Raw genomic sequence first — 17,401 nt, forward strand, 5'->3', positions numbered from 1 at the left:
AAAAAAAAAAAAAAGAAAAGAAAAGAAGACTAGAGAAAAATAAGAGTGAATACAATAATGCTTTAAAAGACACCAGGTGGGGAAGAAGAATAAAATTTAAATATCAAAGCATAAAGAAAAGGATAAAAAGGGCTTGAAAAGTGACAAATATTAAAAAGGGAAGATCCAACATATGGATATAAGGAGTCCCAAAAGAAAACCAAAGCAAGAAACAGAACATAAAAAAAATTGTATTTAAGAAAAATTTCCTAAAAGACTTGAAAATACCTATTTGAAGAGTACACTGTGTGCCTGAGAATACTGACTCAGAATGACTAACATCATGACATGTTTTAATAAAATTACTAGGCTTGAACCTTTGGGCATTTAGGTACTGGCAGAAGTTTTCTTAGGGTAGCTGAAATTACGGGTAATTAAACTTTTCTCCCTGCTGCTTTAAATGTTCTAAATTTTCTACTATTAATCGTTTCACTTTTTGGGGGTGGGTCAAATAAGACATTTTTTTTTTTTAACTCTTTTATTTTAGAGAGAGTGTGAGCGTGTGTGCAAGCAGAGGGAGCAGCAGGCGGAGAGACTCTCCAGCAGACTCCGTCTGTGCTGAGCGCAGAGCATGACATGGGGCTTGATACCAAGACCCTGAGATCATGACCTGAGCCGAAACTAAGAGTCAGATGTTCAACCAACTGAGCCACCCAGGCACCCCAAAGACATTCTCTTTTTTTACAGTAACCTCTATGCCCAAGGTGGGCCTTGAACTCACGACCCCCAGATCAAGAGTCTCCTGCTCTATGGACTGAGCTTGCCAGGTGCCCCAGGTTTTTTGTTTTTTTTTTTTTTTAAATTAAGGAAAAGATCCCATGAAAGATATTAGAACTCCAAAATAACCATGTTCTAGAAATACAGTCTCAGTGCAAAACATCCTCAGGCCACAGGTGGGAATTTTTAGGAGCATGGGGCCACAGCTCCCACTGGAAAGAGTAAGTCCTCCTGAAGCACCGTGAATCAGCAGCAGCATCAGGTCAGGAGCTCTGCTCAGAGAACTCACCTTCCTCTGTTGTATCCCCTCATCTGGAATACACGCTCATGTCTTAGGGCTGCTCTGTTTCTTCCTGTGATGGAAAGAGAGCAGCCCTGTCCCTCATTAAGTAGTAGCCTCAGACACAAACTACTTGAAAGCAAGACCAACCCTGACCTTCCTTCCTCTGTGCTCCTGCAGAGGCCTGTGCTGTGGGAGCTCAGCAAACTGCCAGGGAGTCCTCGTACCTGCCACCTTTAAGGTGATGTCAGTTAGGTGGTCCCCAGGCTGCAGGTGACTGTATTCTTGGATGAAATCAGTGAGCGAGATGTCAACATGGAACTTGTGTGGGTACGGGTCTTCTCCACTGATCTTCAGCTGCTGGACTGCTTGGCTGCGGATCTTGAAGTATTGCTATTGGAGGGAAAAAAAAGCCTCTGAAAAGTTGAACCTGGTCAGACCAGTGGCCCATCAAGCAGAGTACTGTATTCTGCCCCAGAGTGGCTCCAATGCATTAAGGTTTCCTAACCTGAAACCTCCAGATCTTTGAAATCCCAGGATTTGATATGGATTGAGATTTGCACTTAAGTTATGCATGGTGGCCAAATCCACGGGTGGAAATCAAGACCAGAATTCCAAAACGTAAGATTCAGTGAAAAGAAAAATTGGAATTCTGCCTAAAATAAGTTTAATTTGTACCAGTGGCCTTGGTTAGCACTTTTGTGGATACATCTGCATGGTGAGTTACGTACCTTTTTTCCTACTCTCCCACCTCTGGCTACATATCAGATTTTCCCCAAGATTAGCCTTTGGGGCCTGGAGGATGTACAAAGGGAATATTCTAAGGCAGGGGCTAGCACACTTTTTTGGATGCAACCACCCAACTCTGCTATTATGTGAAAGCACCTTAGACCAATGTAAATAAATGGGTATGGGCTCCAACACAATTTTATTTTCAAAACCAAGGACGGGGGCTGAGAGGAAAGACAAGGAAAAGTGGATCTGGCCTACAGACTACAGTTTGCTGATCTATAGTCCAAAGTAAACCCTAGCCAATCTTTAGGGAGATAGCCTTTCTGGATCTACTCTAAGGCCCATCTAGTTTCAGGGGACATTAGCTAGACACTTGAAAGTCCTGAATCCTCCCAAATGCCCGCTGAGAGTTCATCAGGAAAATGCTCATGGCCTGTGCCTTTAATCGGATGGAGTAACAGACCTCCCTGCCCACCCCCCACCCCATTTGCAGCGACCCAAGGCTCACTGCTTGTTCCAGTTCCTATTTATTTTCTTAGTGACTGGTCCCAAGGAATTTGCCTTAAGTCTCATCAGAAGTTTCCCCAATCTCAGCCAGAGTGGTGGCCCAGGGGACTCACATTTGGGTCCAGAGTCTCCTCCTCAGCACCCACACCATTGTCAGCGGTGTGGCTGGTGGCAGCAGCGGTGGCCTGGCTTAGTTGTTTTTCACTGAGCTCCTTCTGCTTGGCCTCCTTCTCTGCGATTTTCTTCTCAGCTTTCAGGCGTCTCTTTAGCTCACTGTTGGGAAGATGGAAATGTTCAATGTGACAGTTGCCTGAGAGTCCTCTACTATGTTCTGCCCCATAACCACTTATCAAAAATATGAACAGCCTGGGGGGAAATGCTCTTGCCTGGTTCTACACCCCCACTTCTAGTCTCTTAGTCAACGATATAAGTGAATAAGATAAAGGAAAAGTAAGTTTAGCCTAAAGATGTGAAAGGTCTTTCTCAGACTGCTTTCCAGTGTGAGATCCTAATTAAAACCAAGATACCCCAGGACGAAGAAAAACTGAAACAGGCAACATCTCCAGCTCCGTCTGCCACCCCTCCCTACATCTTTCCAAGGAATGGGTTAGTTGGGGGTAGGACAGGGTGGGGGAGAGGTGGCTCTTCAGAGTTCAAGGAGACACGTCACTGACGATCTCTCCCTCAGCATTGGTCAATGCACTGACAACGGCCCTCAGTACTGGTCTGTCTGCTGGAGCTTGACTTTGACAACACACTGGCAGGACAGTGTATAAACCAGCATAAAGCAGGGCACCATACAACAGCTTTGGAGTCAGACTGACTGGGACTAAATCCTGACATACCTGCCTAGGAATTACAGGACCCCCATATGTAAAATGGAAATAACAGAAGACACTCCCCTCCCCAAACGTTGTGAGGACTGAGATGACCCTGCCCTCAGCATTTAGTAAACACGCAAATGTGAGCCATCCTGGCTATCCTTCACTATCTTAAACCCTTCATTCTCTGCACCTAGGACAGAAATCTTAGATTTGGATACATTTTTAGTCAAACCCCTCACCATTTACACTCTGATCTGAAATCTTGCTATCTGAACCCAGAAACCAAACAGATTTCAAAGAGAATTGATCATTCATTCAAACCACCAGTGTTCACCAAATATTCTATAATAAATGAACCATGGCAAATGATAGCAAGTCATGCTGCATATTATCCGGCTTGAGGGCACATTCTTAATTTTCAGTATGAATTTAGAATAACTCAGTTAAAAAAATAAACTGGTGATGTAAAATAATGATTTCTAAGTAAGAAGACTGACTCCAGGGGCTTCAAAGTAGGTGTCTCTGGATGTAAACTGTCCTGTAACAGCTGTGAAGACAATCATTGCAGAACTGTATGCTAGGCCTATTGTGCTGTAATTCAGTCATTTGGCATTGGAGCCTTTTTGGTTTTTCCTAGCACTAACATAAAAAAACCTGCTTTCCATTCAACCAGATGTTGTTCTTTAAATCAAATTAATCGTAAGGAAAATCCAAAAAGGTCCTAGAGATAGAACAAAGACTAGAAACCAAATTAATCTCAGGAGCAAACCAAGTCAAAAAGACAGGAAAGGGAAAATAACGTTTGTTCTCAACATTGTTCTAGTATAAGATCCATAAGTCAGGGGCGCCTGGGTGGCTCAGTGGGTTAAAGCCTCTGCCTTCGGCTCAGGTCATGATCCCAGGGTTCTGGGATCGAGCCCCACGTCGGGCTCTCTGCTCGGCGGGGGGCCTGCTTCCTCCTCTCTCTCTGCCTACTTGTGATCTCTGTCTGTCAAATAAATAAATAAAATCTTTATTAAAAAAAAAAAAAGATCCATAAGTCACCTCTAGGATCTGAATTTATTAAAGAGAAAATAAGAAACAACTACTGGTTTTGGTAGTGGAGCTCTCTTTCCTTAGCAACAAGTCCAAAGACTTAAGCAGAGGCTTAACAGATAAGGACCTAAGTAAGGGAAGGATTTCTGCTCCCAGAGCAACGACAAAGATAAGGGCACCAACCTTCTTTTATCAGAAAGTGGCTTGTCCTTGTGAAGCGCTGTGAAAGGAGCAAGTTGATACAGTCGCAGCTCCCTCTGCCCCCACAGTGCCCAGGAGGTTTGGCGCAGGGACCCCCTAACAAGCCTTACAGCAGCTTGCGTCAACATGGCAGAACACCCCGGAACTAATGATCACCACCACCTAACAGGAAACAGAGATGGGGTGTCAGATGGGACAAAACAGTAGAAATACACCCAACCAGCACTCCTACTGTTACGGGTAGGGGGCAAGGGGAGGTTGCACAAGCTTTTAGTGTTCCACGGAAGACCCTCTTAACTGACAACAGCCCTGTGACACTCCCTGGGCTGCACCTCTGACAACGGTCTGTTCTTGCTACGGTAATAAGCTGCATACCTGGGTCAAAACGCAAGAGCAAGGCACTCAACACTGTATAGGTGGAGATGACCACAACAATCTAGAAAATAGGAAGACAGGACCAGAAGCAGTGTCTCTGAAGCCCCTGGCATGTGGCTTCTCTCTTGGAGATTAAATATGCGGCCACAAAGACGGCAACGGGAGGCATATGAAATGTCACTGTCAACTGCAAACCCTCGATGAAGCCAAAAGTTAAGTCACGCAAAAGCACCTGAGTCCAAGATAAGGCTTGTCTGAGCTCTAGGAACAAGGAGGAAAGGAGAATTTCAGGAAGCGCCCTGGACTACATTCATCTGACCTTTCATGTGGGAATCAGTCACCTGGCAGGCAGCCCATCTGTTTTTAAACTTGGAGAAGATAACTGGCAGGGCACGGTGCTCACTAAAAATGCAGACCAAGGAAGTCCCAAGAACAATTAAGATACAGAAGGAAATGTTAGTCATTAAAAAAGTTAGTTTAGCCCCTGGTAACTAGAGGAATATACACCAACAGCAGATTTTTTTTTTAGACAACGTGAGGAGGTAAGGCGCAGGCAGTGTAAAGGGCATGGGCTGTGGAGTTCTGGACTTGGCTTTAGATCTCTGCTCCCAGAGTCTGAGTCGGTGACAGACCACACTTTAGGGATGCACACTTCAAAGTATTTAGTCACTCAGAGCCTCATTAATTTGAAAAATGGACATTAATACTTTCCCTGTAAGGTTATTCTTGAGATTTGAAAGTTTACAGTTCTAGCATAGTGTCTGACACACAGAACCTGCTTTAAAAAATGGTAGCTGTAATTAATCTAGAGAGTGAGTAAAAGGAATTAGCCAAGTTCCTCAATTTATTTCAAAACTGCACTCAGTTGGAAACCTGTTTAGGAGGCATTTATGATTTACAACCCTTAAATTCAATTACAGTTGATCTTTAAACGACCTGGGTTTTGACTGTGCAGGGCCCATTTATATGCAGATTTTTGTGGGGATATAGTATATCACTGTAAATGCATTTTCTCTCATGATTTTCTTAAAAAACATTTTTTCTGTTGCTTTATTGTAAAAGTACGGCACATATTTAACATACAAAACACATGTTAATCAGCTGTTTATATTATTGATAAATTTCCAGTCAACATTGGTTATTCAGTTTTGGGGGAGTCAAACGTTACGCTCGAACTTTCCATTATATAGGAGGATGGTGCCCCTAACCTCTGAGTTGCTCAAGGCTCAACTATACCGATGTAACAGATCAAAGTCCAAGCAACTTTCCTAAAGGCATAAGTCCAAGACCAGGTTCCAAACATCAGATGCTCTCAGAAGGACAACATAATGGGTGCTGTCAAACCATCAATTCAGATGTTTCCTTTCTCATTTTTCTAGAACATTTGATGCGTAAATCCAGAGACATAGAGGAAAATCAATTTTTACTGGTTGTCTATTCCATCAGGGTTCAGCAAAAGAACTGAGCCCTAATGCACGAAGGCAGCCATTATTTTTAATGAATTAACTGCTCTCCTATGCCTCTGGAATGGTACTCGTTATGCACCGTCCTTGGGAGTACTAAGAAAACAAATCACTGCCTGTGTTCTGTGCTTCAACTGAAGAAAGCTAGTTGAGAGAGAATATATTATATATACCCAGAAATACAGGACACAGCCAGTTAACGGAAGGCTAATCTTGATACATTTATATTTATCGTCACACTCTAAGGATTTAGGGTGGTTAACCAAGATCTATCCAGCAGTGCTCCAAAGTGCAGCCTTAGTAAGACGGTTGAATCAGACCCTACTGCTAGACTTCGGTCATTCACTCAATACTCACAGATCCTTTAAATAACCCATGTAGATAGGTGCACAACAGTTTTAAAAAGGATCCATTTAATACATAATATTCAGAATAACCAGACTGAGGCCAAGGAAAACTGGAAGGTCTTTCCGAAAAGCTCGGGTATTTAGCATTTCTCCAAAGGGTAGCGAGGCGTGGCTCAATAAGGAAAGAACGCATTTTTTCAGAGGGAGGGCAAGGAAGGAGTAAGTTTCGATTTTCTCTAGTCAATTCTCAATTCTCGTAACTCCAGAAATACGACCACAGGGCTCCAGCAGAGCCCGGCCCCGGGGCAACCTGGGGGATGTAGTTTCGGGGCGTAGCGGCTACGTCCCGGCGTGGCTGTACCCACGAGAACCCGCAGAAGGCCCCAGGCACAGCCGCCTCGGCCAGAGCCTCGAGGCACTTTCTAGCCCGGACTGTCAAGCCGTAAAGACTCTAATAACTCGCGGCGACACTTACTTCTTGCTCAGTTTTGGCTCGCCGCCGTCCACTTTCACCTCAGCCCCTTGCACCGCAGCCATCTTTCCCGCGGCCGGATCTAAAAGGGACGAGAGTCGCTCAGTAATTTCCAGGTCACGGCCGGAAGCTCCGCCTCTTCCGAGAAGAGGAGGCGGGAGCTTTTCGCACGCTGCTACTGCGCAGGCGCAGGGCGGGGCTTCGCGGCCGCCGCGTAGGGAGCGCTTGTTGGTTTTATTTTGCTCTGCGCGTCAGAGCTCGTTTGGGGGTCGCTACTGTGGTACCTGGCGTCAGCTATGGCGGAGACGATGGATTTGGGCAAAGACCCCAACGGGCTCACCCATTCCTCGACTCTGTTCGTGAGGGAAGATGGCAGTTCCATGTCCTTCTACGTGCGTCCCAGCCCGGCCAAGCGCCGGGTCTCGACGCTCATCCTGCACGGCGGCGGCACCCTATGTCGGGTGCAGGAGCCCGGGGCCGTGCTGCTGGCCCAGCCGGGGGAGGCGGCGGCCGAGGCCTCGGGCGACTTCATCTCCACGCAGTACATCATGGACTGCGTGGATCGCAACGAGAGGCTCGACCTGGAGGACTATCGACTCGGCTCGGCGGCCGACCAGGCACCGGAGACGAAGCCCGGGGCCCAGGCCGAGGGGGGCGCCGCGGCCGCCGCGCAGTCCGAGCCGCAGCCGCACGGGGGGCGCATCGCCTTCACGGACGCGGACGACGTGGCCATCTTGACGTACGTGAAGGAAAATGCCCGCTCGGCGAGCTCCGTCACCGGCACCGCTTTGTGGAAGGCGATGGAGAAAAGCTCGCTCACCCAGCATTCGTGGCAGTCCCTGAAGGACCGCTACCTCAAGCACCTGCGGGGCCAGGAGCATAAGTACCTGTTGGGGGACGCCCCAGTGAGCCCCTCGTCCCAGAAGCTCAAGCGGAAAGCTGAGCAGGATCCCGAAGCTGCTGACAGCGGGGGTGAGGCCTCCGCCGCGAACGCGGGACCTGCGCTGCACCTGTGCGGGTGGGGGCGGGGCGCCTTCCCCTTTCTGATAGGCATCCATGTTGGCGCGGCTGGTGGCGTCGCCCGGCCCTACCCCGCCCCTTTAGACATCCGGGTAAAATTGCACCATTTTCTTAATCGCACTTAGATGTATTTTTCCAGTAACTAGGGAATTGAGGTGGTTTGATGTTCAAAAGGTGCAAAAAGACTATATAGAGATACCTACCCCCTCTTCTTACGAACCACCTACCCAGGTGTCTTCCCCAGAGGCAGTGTGTTGTTAACCAGCTTTTAGGGTTTCTTTTCCAGAAACTCGTTAAAAAAATATATTCCTATGTGTTCAGATAGAGTATATGCCTTTTTAAAGGCATGCCGGACCAGTTTATTTCATGTTTTGGCTTCTATGCGTATTCACAGCAGGTTTCATCGGTTGGAATGGACTTGCTGGTCTCTGGCTCAGGTGAAGTGAGTTTTTAATGCAGTTGAATTGGACGTGGGGATTCAGGTTGGTTAGGACTTAGTGCAGAGCTGTGAAGATGCTTCACTTCTGATGTAACCGGTATTGAGAGCTTAAACTGATAGACCCTTTTGTTTAAAGAAGCATGTTACCTTCCCCTTCTCCCACCCTTCCCCCCCTTTCCTTAGGTGCCTGGCTATTCCATGGAACGCTTCAGGTCTGGGGAGGTAAATTTATTTCGAAGTTCAGCATGCTTAGTAGGAATTTTGTTTTTGGTAAAAGTGACATTTCAGATTCATTCATTCAACAGATATTTGAGTGCCAGACACTGTTATCCTGCTGGGATATAACAATAAGTAAAAGTCCCTGTGGTCATGGAACTTAACATGCTAGCTGGGCAGTGGTAAGTGCTATAGAGAAAAATAAAATCAGGGTAATGGCTGGGGAGGAGGTTGTTTTCTACAGGTTTCTACAGGTCTCTGTTTGAACAGAGACCAAAAGAGCAAGCCAGGTGGTTATCTGAGGAAGTGTTTCAGGCAGAGGGAATATTAAGTGCACAGGCCTGGAGGTGGGAATGTAGCTGGTGTGTTCTTGGAGCAACAAAGACCAGTGTGGCTAGAATGGAGTAAGCAACAGAGAGTTTTGCAAGAGAGGACAAGGCTGTGTGTATGGGTGGAGTAGGTCGTGTAGGGCTTTGCTTTTAAATCGGTAGTGTTGGGACTATAGACAGGCCTTTTGGAACTTTGGAGAAAATTAAGCTGGCTTCACCATACTCTAATATTTTGTTGGTCAGGTATTTAATTGTAAAGATTAAAATCCTAAAATGACTAAGAAGATTTGGATAAGGGAGTGCCTGGCTGGCTCAGCTGGTAGAGCATGTGAATCTTTTTTAATTAATTAATTAATTTGACAGAGAGAGAGCGAGAGAGCGAGCGCGCTCGCACACAAGTAGGCAGAGAGGCAGGCAGAGAGAGGGGGAAGCAGGCTCCCCACGGAGCAGAGAGCCCAGTGCAGGGCTTGATCCCAGGACCCTGAGATCAGGACCTGAGAAGAATGCAGAGGCCTAACCCACTGAACCACCCAGGCACTCTGAGCATGTGAGTCTTGATCTCAGGGTTGTAGGTTTGAGCCCTAACTTGGGTGTACAGATTACTTAAAAAAGAAAAGAAAAAAAATAACTTGGAAAAAAAAATGCCTGAATATATTTTAAGTTTATTTTTCAATTCTGGTATTGTTTATTGATCTTTTTTAAAACGTGGAGTACAGTTGGCATATAGTATTAGTTTCTAGTATGCAACCTAGGGATTCTACATTTGCATACATTGCAAACTGTCACAGTAAGTTAGGTTACTATCTGTTATCATGCAGGTTAATACAGTATCATTGATTGTATTCCCTGTACTGTTCATTTTATCCCCATGATTTATTTATTTTATACCTGGAAGTTTGTACCTCTTGATCCCCTTCTCCATTTTGCTGCCCTGCATCCCACCCCACCCCCCATGTCAACCCTCTTCCATCTCCGTTCTTTGTATCTGTGAGCTTAGGTTTTGTTTAGTTTGGTTGGTTTTAGATTGCACTTATGAGTGAAATCACATGGTATTTGTCTTTTTCTGATTTATTTCACTAGTATAATATCCTCTTGGTCTGGCCATGTTGTTGCAAGTGGCAAGATTTCCTTATTGGGTTTGTTTTTTTTTCCTACACACCAGCTGAATAGTAGTCCTGTGTGTGTGTGTGTGTGTGTACGTGTACCTACGTATGTGTGCATGCACCACATTTTAATCCATTCGTTTTTATCAGTGGACACTGGGGTTGTTACCGTATCTTGGCTCTTGTAAATAATGGTGCAGTGAATGAATGATGGGTTGCATATATCTTTTCACGTTAGTGCTTTCATTTTTTTTTTTTTTTTAAAGATTTTATTTATTTATTTGACAGACGGAGATCACAAGTAGGCAGAGAGGCAGGCAGAGAGAGAGGGAGAAACAGGCTCCTGGCCAAGCAGAGAGCCCGATGTGGGGCTCAGTCCCAGGACCCTGAGATCATGACCTGAGCTGAAGGCAGAGGCTTTAACCCACTGAGCCACTCAGGCTCCCCAGTGCTTTCATTTTCTTCAGATTGATACCACAGAGTGGTATTGCTGTATTGTATGGCAGTTCTGTTTTTAATTTTTTGAGGAACCTCGTTGGTTCTATAGTGGCTGCACCAGCTTACACTCCCCCCAGCAGTGCCCAAAGGTTCCTTCTCTCTACATCTTGTTCAATACTTGTTATTTCTTGTCTTTTTGTTAATAGCCGTTCTGACAGGTGTGTTGTGATACTTCATGGTGGTTTTCATTTGCATTTCACTGATGATTAGTGATGTTGAGCATCTTTTCATGTGCCTCTTGGCCATTTGTATGTTTTCTTTGGAAAAATGTTTATTCAGATTCTCTGTTTATTTTTTAGTTGGAATTTTTTTTTGTTAAGGAGTTGTATGCGTTCTTTATTCTGGATATTAACCTCTTATTGGATGTATGATTTGCAGTAGGTTGCCTTGAATATACTTTTTAATATTTGCATGGTGGTAGTGCTGAAACCAAAGAGATTAAAAAAATTTTTTGTTCGATTATTTGAAATTAAAAACCTCTCATGATAAAGTCAGAGAGCAAACTGGAAAAATAGTCCTAATACATGGCAGCATAGTTTCCTTAATGTCCAAAGAGCTTGTAGAAGTTAGTGAAAGGAAACTAATAGAACAATGAGCAAAAGAAATGGAACTAGGATTTTCCGGAAAAGGAAATGAATGGCAGATAAGCAAATGCAGAATATTGTTATTAAATAAAAATAAACTGGACCCTGATCAGAGGATCGATAGAAACCATGCCTGGACTTATGACCCATAGAAACTTAAATAACAAATGTGTGTGGTGATGTTTTTCAGGAAAGTAAATCAGAACAAAGAGGTGTTGTTTTTTATTTATCAGTGGGTACATGAACAAAATGGGTTCATCTTCAAAAAAGACATATCTTTTTGGTAATATATATGTTACATAAAATTTGCCATTTTAACCTTTTTTTTTTTTAAAGATTTTATTTATTTATTTGAGAGAGAGACAGTGAGAGAGAGCATGAGCTAGGAGAAGGTCAGAGGGAGAAGCAGACCCCCCATGGAGCTGGGAGCCTGATGCGGGACTCGATCCCGGGACTCCGGGATCATGACCTGAGCCGAAGGCAGTCGTCCAACCAACTGAGCCACCCAGGCATCCCCATTTTAACCATTTTTAAGTGTTCAGTTTGGTGGCATTAAGTACATTCATGTTGTCGTGTAACCATCACCACTCTCTGTCTTCAGAACTTTTTCTGAAACTAAAACTCTGTACCCATTAAGCACTGACTCCCCTTTGCTACTTCCCCCAGCTCCTGACAACCACCCTTCTCCTTTTTTTGTCTTTATGAATTTGGTCTGTCTACTTCATGTAACTGGAATCATACATTTGTCCTTTTATGATTGGCTTATTTCATTTAGCACGGTGTCTTCAGGGTTCATCCATGTTGTAGTGTGTGTCTGAATTTCCTTCCTTTTTAAAGCTGAATATTCTGCTGCATGTATAGACCATATTTTGTTTATTTGGTCATCCGTCAAGGGACACTTAGGTTATTTCCATATCTTGGCTGTTGTGAGTAATGCTTCTGTGAATATGGGTGTACTAATAGCTATTTGAGACTCTGGTTTCATTTCTTTTGAGTATACATTCAGAAGTGGAATTGCTGGGTCACATGGTAATTTTGTGTGTAGTATTTTGAGGGACCACCATACTATTTTCCAGTTGTGTATTTTAGTATGTATATAACTGTTGTAACCATACCTAAATCAGGATACAGAGCAGTTACATCACAGCTTTCCCCTGCTGCTCCTTGGTAGTCAGTTTTTGTTAAGTGGGAAAGAAAGCAGAATTAAATCCTTAGAGAACAAAGAGTAAAAGAGACACCAGAGGATGCTGAGGAGTCTCCTAAAGACCCTCCTTTCTGTAGATGGTATGTAGTGGCTTGTGGTACACCCTCCTAATTGTCTTCAATGGCTGGGAGAGCCATCTTGCCCAAAGTCTTGTCATCTTAGGATGGCTAGCATTTAGGGACTGATCTATGGGGAATTTTGTCATGGCTTCTTCACCTCAACTTGGCCAGCTCCAAACTTCCCCATGGTTTCAGCTGAGGCTTTGTTGGAGCTTTTTCACCACTCAACTTCGCTCCCATTCCTGCTTTCTTTTCAACAGGTGTTTTGCCAGAAGTGCACCCTGCTAAACACCTATGTGTTAATCTCCATTTCACAATCTGCTTCCCAGAGAAGAGAACCCGATTTATGGCACGATTTTGTTAATTTACACATTTATAAATAGAAAGCAAAAATGAATTACACTTCAAGAGTATTTTTATTTTATGTGTTAGAACCTAGGAAAAATACCATCATTTGGATAGTACAACTTTTCAGAATCAAGGTAGAAGTTTTTGAATATGCATATCTTATGTTCTTCTAATCCTTCAGATCCAAAACTGGTGTCTTCTAATAGAAAAAATGTACAGGCTCACTTCTGGCTAAGAGCTCATAGAGCATGCATTGTATTTTTGGTTTCTGTAAAAGAGGCTACTTCAAATTTGGTGGTATTCTTCTCTTTAATAGAACCACAGAATAAGAGAACTCCAGACTTACCTGAGGAAGAATATGTAAAGGAAGAGATCAAGGAGAATGATGAAGCAGTCAAAAAGATGCTTGTAGAAGCCACCCGGGAGTTTGAGGAGATTGTGGTATGTTGACTAGGTTTAACTTCTTCCCTACTTCCATTCTTCTTTAAAATTGGTTATTGAATTAACTCTTTTTGTACACCTGAGGCCCAGCAAGGTAAGGGTGGGGGTGGGGGAGAGGGAGAATAGAAAGTGGGATTGATCTTGGTTTCAGATATGTAGCTTTGAGGTTTTGGTAGGAAAACTTCAGAGCCGGGGAGAGGGAGAAAAATCGGGAAGAATTATTTTTAAACCATATAAAGCACCCCATTTCAAGGACTCTGTTCTCAGTTTAGGGTTTTCAAAATAAGACCGTGGATTTATCTTTTTTTTTTTTTTTAAGATTTTATTTATTCATTTGAGAGAGAGAGAGAACACAAGCAGGGGAGAGGCAGAGGGAGAGGGAGAAGCAGGCTCCCCACTGAGCTGGGAGCCCGATGTGGTGCTCAATCCCAGGACCAGAGATCATGACCTGAGTCAAAGACAGACACTTAGCCATCTGAGCCACCCAGGCACCCCTGGATTTATCTTTTAAATAAATTATTTTTTAAATTTTATTTTAAGGCTTTTAAGGAAAATAAATGGAATCTTTAAAAGAGTTTAATTTTTTTAATAAGCAAGTTTAGCTTTTTGTGTACTTAGGGTGGTTTTGGGATTTTTTTAATGCTTCCATATTTAGTTGAACTTCTGTTAGTCAGTTGGAATCCCATATTTAATCATAATTAGAGGGAAAGGTACGAGCTATAAAGTAGGAGTAATTTTTTTTTTTTAAAGATTTTATTTATTTATTTGAGAGAGAGGCAGTGAGAGAGAGCATGAGCAAGGAGAAGATCAGAGGGAGAAGCAGACTCCCTGTGGAGCTGGGAGCCCCATGCGGGACTTGATCTCAGGACTCTGGGATCATGACCTGAGCCGAAGGCAGTCGTCCAACCAACTGAGCCACCCAGGTGTCCCTAAAGTAGGAGTAATTTAAAAGAAAGTCCAAATTATATGTGCATATCTTCTCCAAAAAAAGGATTTTGTAAATTAATTTTTTTCTTATTAATAAAGGGAAATGATTGGGCCTCATTGTAAAACAGGAAAAAATGTAAAGTTCTGTAATTGGTGAGTGAAGGAATGCACAAGAATTGGCAGAATTTAGTGATTGTTGTCTTTTGTAGTCTGAGTTTTATTTTTTATATTTGGTCTATTATCCATAAACTTACTTTTTTTTTTTTTTAAGATTTTATTTATTTATTTGACAGAAAGACAGAGAGATCACAAGTAGGCAGAGAGGCAGGCAGAAGCAGGGTCCCGCCAAGCAGAGAGCTGGAGGTGGGTCTCGATCCCAGGACCCCAAGATCATGACCTTGGGCCGAAGGCAGAGGCTTAACCCACTGAGCCACCCAGGCGCCCCAGGCCATAAACTTTCAAATGCAAACATGGTTTACCTAGTTCTCTTCTCACATAACATGCTTTGTAATGTGCCTAAATGTAGTACAGTGTGGAGGTCCTAGTATGGTTGTGCTTGTACAGCTGTGTGTTTTGAGTACTTACGTGAAAGCATTAGTAGGTATAGGGGACATAGTGATGTGTAAAACAGACAATGTCTGCTCTTATGGAGCTTACAATCTGAGAGTGAAGTCAAACTTTTAACAGATCATCTAATGAATACGTGTATGCACAAACATATTTTTAAATATTTAGCGTAGCTTCTAGTGTTTTGTGGGAATACTGTAGTTATATGTATACATGTATGTGCTCATAATGTATGCATAAACACTGCATATTTTCCACGTACACACACATAGTCACTCCCCCCTTAACCCATTGTCTGTAAGTATATGTAAACACGTCTAACATGAATAACATAAGAAGGAGCATGATGGTACTGAAGGGCCTGAGGGAAGTTCATTGTGATTGGCATGAAAAGGACAAAGCGGGGGTGGGGGGCTGTGGTTGAGAGAGAGTAGATACTGAAAGAGTAAGTTGGGACTTGGTAATTAGGAACTGGTCATATTCATCACTTTCTCTAGGTTGACGAGAGCCCTGATTTTGAAATACACATAACCATGTGTGACGATGATCCACCCACACCTGAGGAAGATTCTGAGACACAGCCTGATGAGGATGAGGAAGAAGAAGAAGAAGAAAAAGTTTCTGCACCAGAGGTGGGAGCTGCTATTAAGATCATCCGGCAGTTAATGGAAAAGTTTAACTTGGATCTGTCAACAGTAACACAAGCCTTCCTAAAAAATAGTGGTGAGCTGGAGGCTACTTCCTCCTTTTTAGAGTCTGGTCAGAGGGCTGATGGGTATCCCATTTGGTCCCGACAGGATGACTTAGATTTGCAAAAAGATGATGAGGATGCCCGAGATGCATTGGTCAAAAAATTTGGTGCTCAGAATGTAGCTCGGAGGATTGAATTCCGAAAGAAATAATTGGAAGGATATGAGAAAAGAGAAAACATGTGGCAAGTGAGGTTTAAAAAAAAAAAGATCTGTGATCATTGAACTTCAGAGATTTGTACATTGGAACTGACACTTGTCTTCTGACCAATGCTGCCATTGCCCTGCATAGGCTTCTCTGTGAGTCTTAGATTTTGTAGCCAAGCAGAGTTGTGTAGGAGGCTAAAAGTAAAAGACATTGGATATATTTAGAGCTGTCCGTGGCAGTATCGGCCTGTTTATGAAAGGAAAATCTAAATCAGGGGGAGGTTGGCCTGTGTAGTAGTAATCCTTTCTGAATGGATTCCTTACTATATTGTTTCAGGAGCTAGGGACAGAGTCAAAGGAGGGAGATTAGGAGATTGGTCTTTCCGGACAGCATGAATAAAGAGCTTCCAGTCTTTTGGCAGAAGCTCCTCTAGATTGTATAGATGCCAAATCAAGAATCTAGAAATGTGGAAAGTTTTAATTACAAGGCCTTGAATACAGACTTCCCTAAACCCTTGCATCTTCTCGTGAGCTCTGATTTCTCAACTGCTTTGGAAATCCCATATTCCCTTTGCTAACTTACTATTTGGGGACCTGCTCCTTGGCTGTTCTTTTCTTCCAGTCTTTGTCAGTCATACTTGTGACACATGTTTCTTTATCTGTCACCCAGTTTTGTTTAAAACAGACACAAAACCCTAGAGAGTCTTAAGAACAGTCTTACTCAGTTACTAGTAATGTGTTTTTATTTATTGAAAATAGTTTGTGCTAAGGATTGTGTTAGATTTACAAATTAGTGAATTGATTCCTCTATGTTGTGTTGCTTTTATTGTTGAAAATAAATAGAACTTTGAGTCTCCAAGTGTTTTTATTTGATTGTGTTCACAAAACATTTTTAATGTAAAAACCATGAAGGAACTGACATTTTTTGGATCTTAATTAGGTCAATAATGAACAGAGTGGTTTCATTTTAGAACTAGTAGGCTATTAAAAAGATGATAGTTCTTCTGGATGGAGCAGAGAGAAGATCTGCATCAAGGACTGTGAGAGAAGGCAGAGCACCGTGAACTGCTGATAGCTGGAGTGGAGAGGAGCGAGTCACGAACCAGCAGGTGTGTAACAGAAGGAGTCAGTGCCCTACCCATGTTCTCTGGGCACTCACCATTCCAGCATATTCCATTGATAGGAGTCCCATGGCAAGTTCCTGCTTGAAGCTTTCCCTCTGCTTAAAGTGCTGTGGAGTTTAGTGCCTTCGGGAGTGGCTTTCACTCGATGTTGAATGAGAATTAGAGGATGCAGACCCAGTGTCCTTGCTGTCCAGAGAAATGACACAACTGAATCTTTGAGAATTAACTCCTGAGTGGGATAATGGTGCCCATGCCATCTGTTAGAGATTCCCAGCAGAAATAAGCATAGTGGCCCTCAGTGGCAGTCTGTGTATACATGTGCCCTGTATAGGCTTCCTTCTCTTGTTTCACATCTCCACTCCCCTGATTAGTACATCTTGAAATCATCAGTTACACACATATTTGTAGAGTTCAGTTCTGGGGGAACCCACCTAAATCAAAATGCTTTACTTTGTTCTTCTCTTTCGTATGTTGAAAGGCTACAACTGCTCCCAGTAGTACCTAGCTCACTCCAGGAGTAATTTTTAAGTAAGTATTGGGAAGGATTGGGTGGTGGACATTTGTTTAAAATGTGTTCTCACCAGGGGCATCTGGGTTGCTTGGTCAGTTAAATATCCAGCTCTTGATTTCTGCTCAGGTCATGATCTCAGGGTT

General features: G+C 43.4%; 2 protein-coding genes across 3 annotated transcripts in view; one reads left to right on the top strand and one right to left on the bottom strand.

Annotated features, from left to right (window-relative positions):
* LOC111152795 (lysyl-tRNA synthetase) overlaps positions 1-7,103 on the bottom strand; it is a 16,404-nt gene extending 9,301 nt beyond the window's left edge. The window contains exons 1-4 of one of the 2 annotated variants that reach the window (XM_022511436.1): positions 6,996-7,103; positions 4,318-4,497; positions 2,389-2,548; positions 1,264-1,429 (exon numbers count right to left, since the gene is read on the bottom strand). In XM_022511436.1, the coding sequence (XP_022367144.1) occupies positions 1,264-1,429; positions 2,389-2,548; positions 4,318-4,463 (472 nt within the window). In that variant the 5' untranslated portion in view covers positions 4,464-4,497; positions 6,996-7,103. The remainder of the gene's footprint in view (positions 1-1,263; positions 1,430-2,388; positions 2,549-4,317; positions 4,498-6,995) is intronic. The other variant, XM_022511437.1, reaches the window with a different exon arrangement.
* Positions 7,104-7,208: 105 nt separating this feature from the next.
* On the top strand, positions 7,209-16,482 carry LOC111153010 (TERF2 interacting protein). The gene is made up of 3 exons (XM_022511812.1): positions 7,209-7,964; positions 13,109-13,233; positions 15,225-16,482. Exons 1-3 carry the CDS (start codon positions 7,289-7,291, stop codon positions 15,627-15,629), a joined length of 1,206 nt encoding a protein of 401 aa, XP_022367520.1. The 5' UTR covers positions 7,209-7,288; the 3' UTR covers positions 15,630-16,482.
* Positions 16,483-17,401: the final 919 nt, after the last annotated feature.

Source organism: Enhydra lutris, unplaced genomic scaffold (assembly GCF_002288905.1).
Source record: "Enhydra lutris kenyoni isolate GAN:26980312 unplaced genomic scaffold, ASM228890v2 scaffoldscaffold30, whole genome shotgun sequence".
NCBI lineage: Eukaryota > Metazoa > Chordata > Mammalia > Carnivora > Mustelidae > Enhydra > Enhydra lutris.

What these genes read in the sequence shown, in the direction of transcription:
- LOC111153010 (XM_022511812.1), top strand. Translation starts at nt 7,289, where the DNA reads ATGGCGGAGACGATGGATTTGGGCAAAGACCCCAACGGGCTCACCCAT. An exon ending in CGAAGCTGCTGACAGCGGGG is followed by an intron (nt 7,965 to 13,108) that starts GTGAGGCCTCCG and finishes TCTCTTTAATAG; the next exon opens with AACCACAGAATAAGAGAACT. An exon ending in GGGAGTTTGAGGAGATTGTG is followed by an intron (nt 13,234 to 15,224) that starts GTATGTTGACTA and finishes CACTTTCTCTAG; the next exon opens with GTTGACGAGAGCCCTGATTT.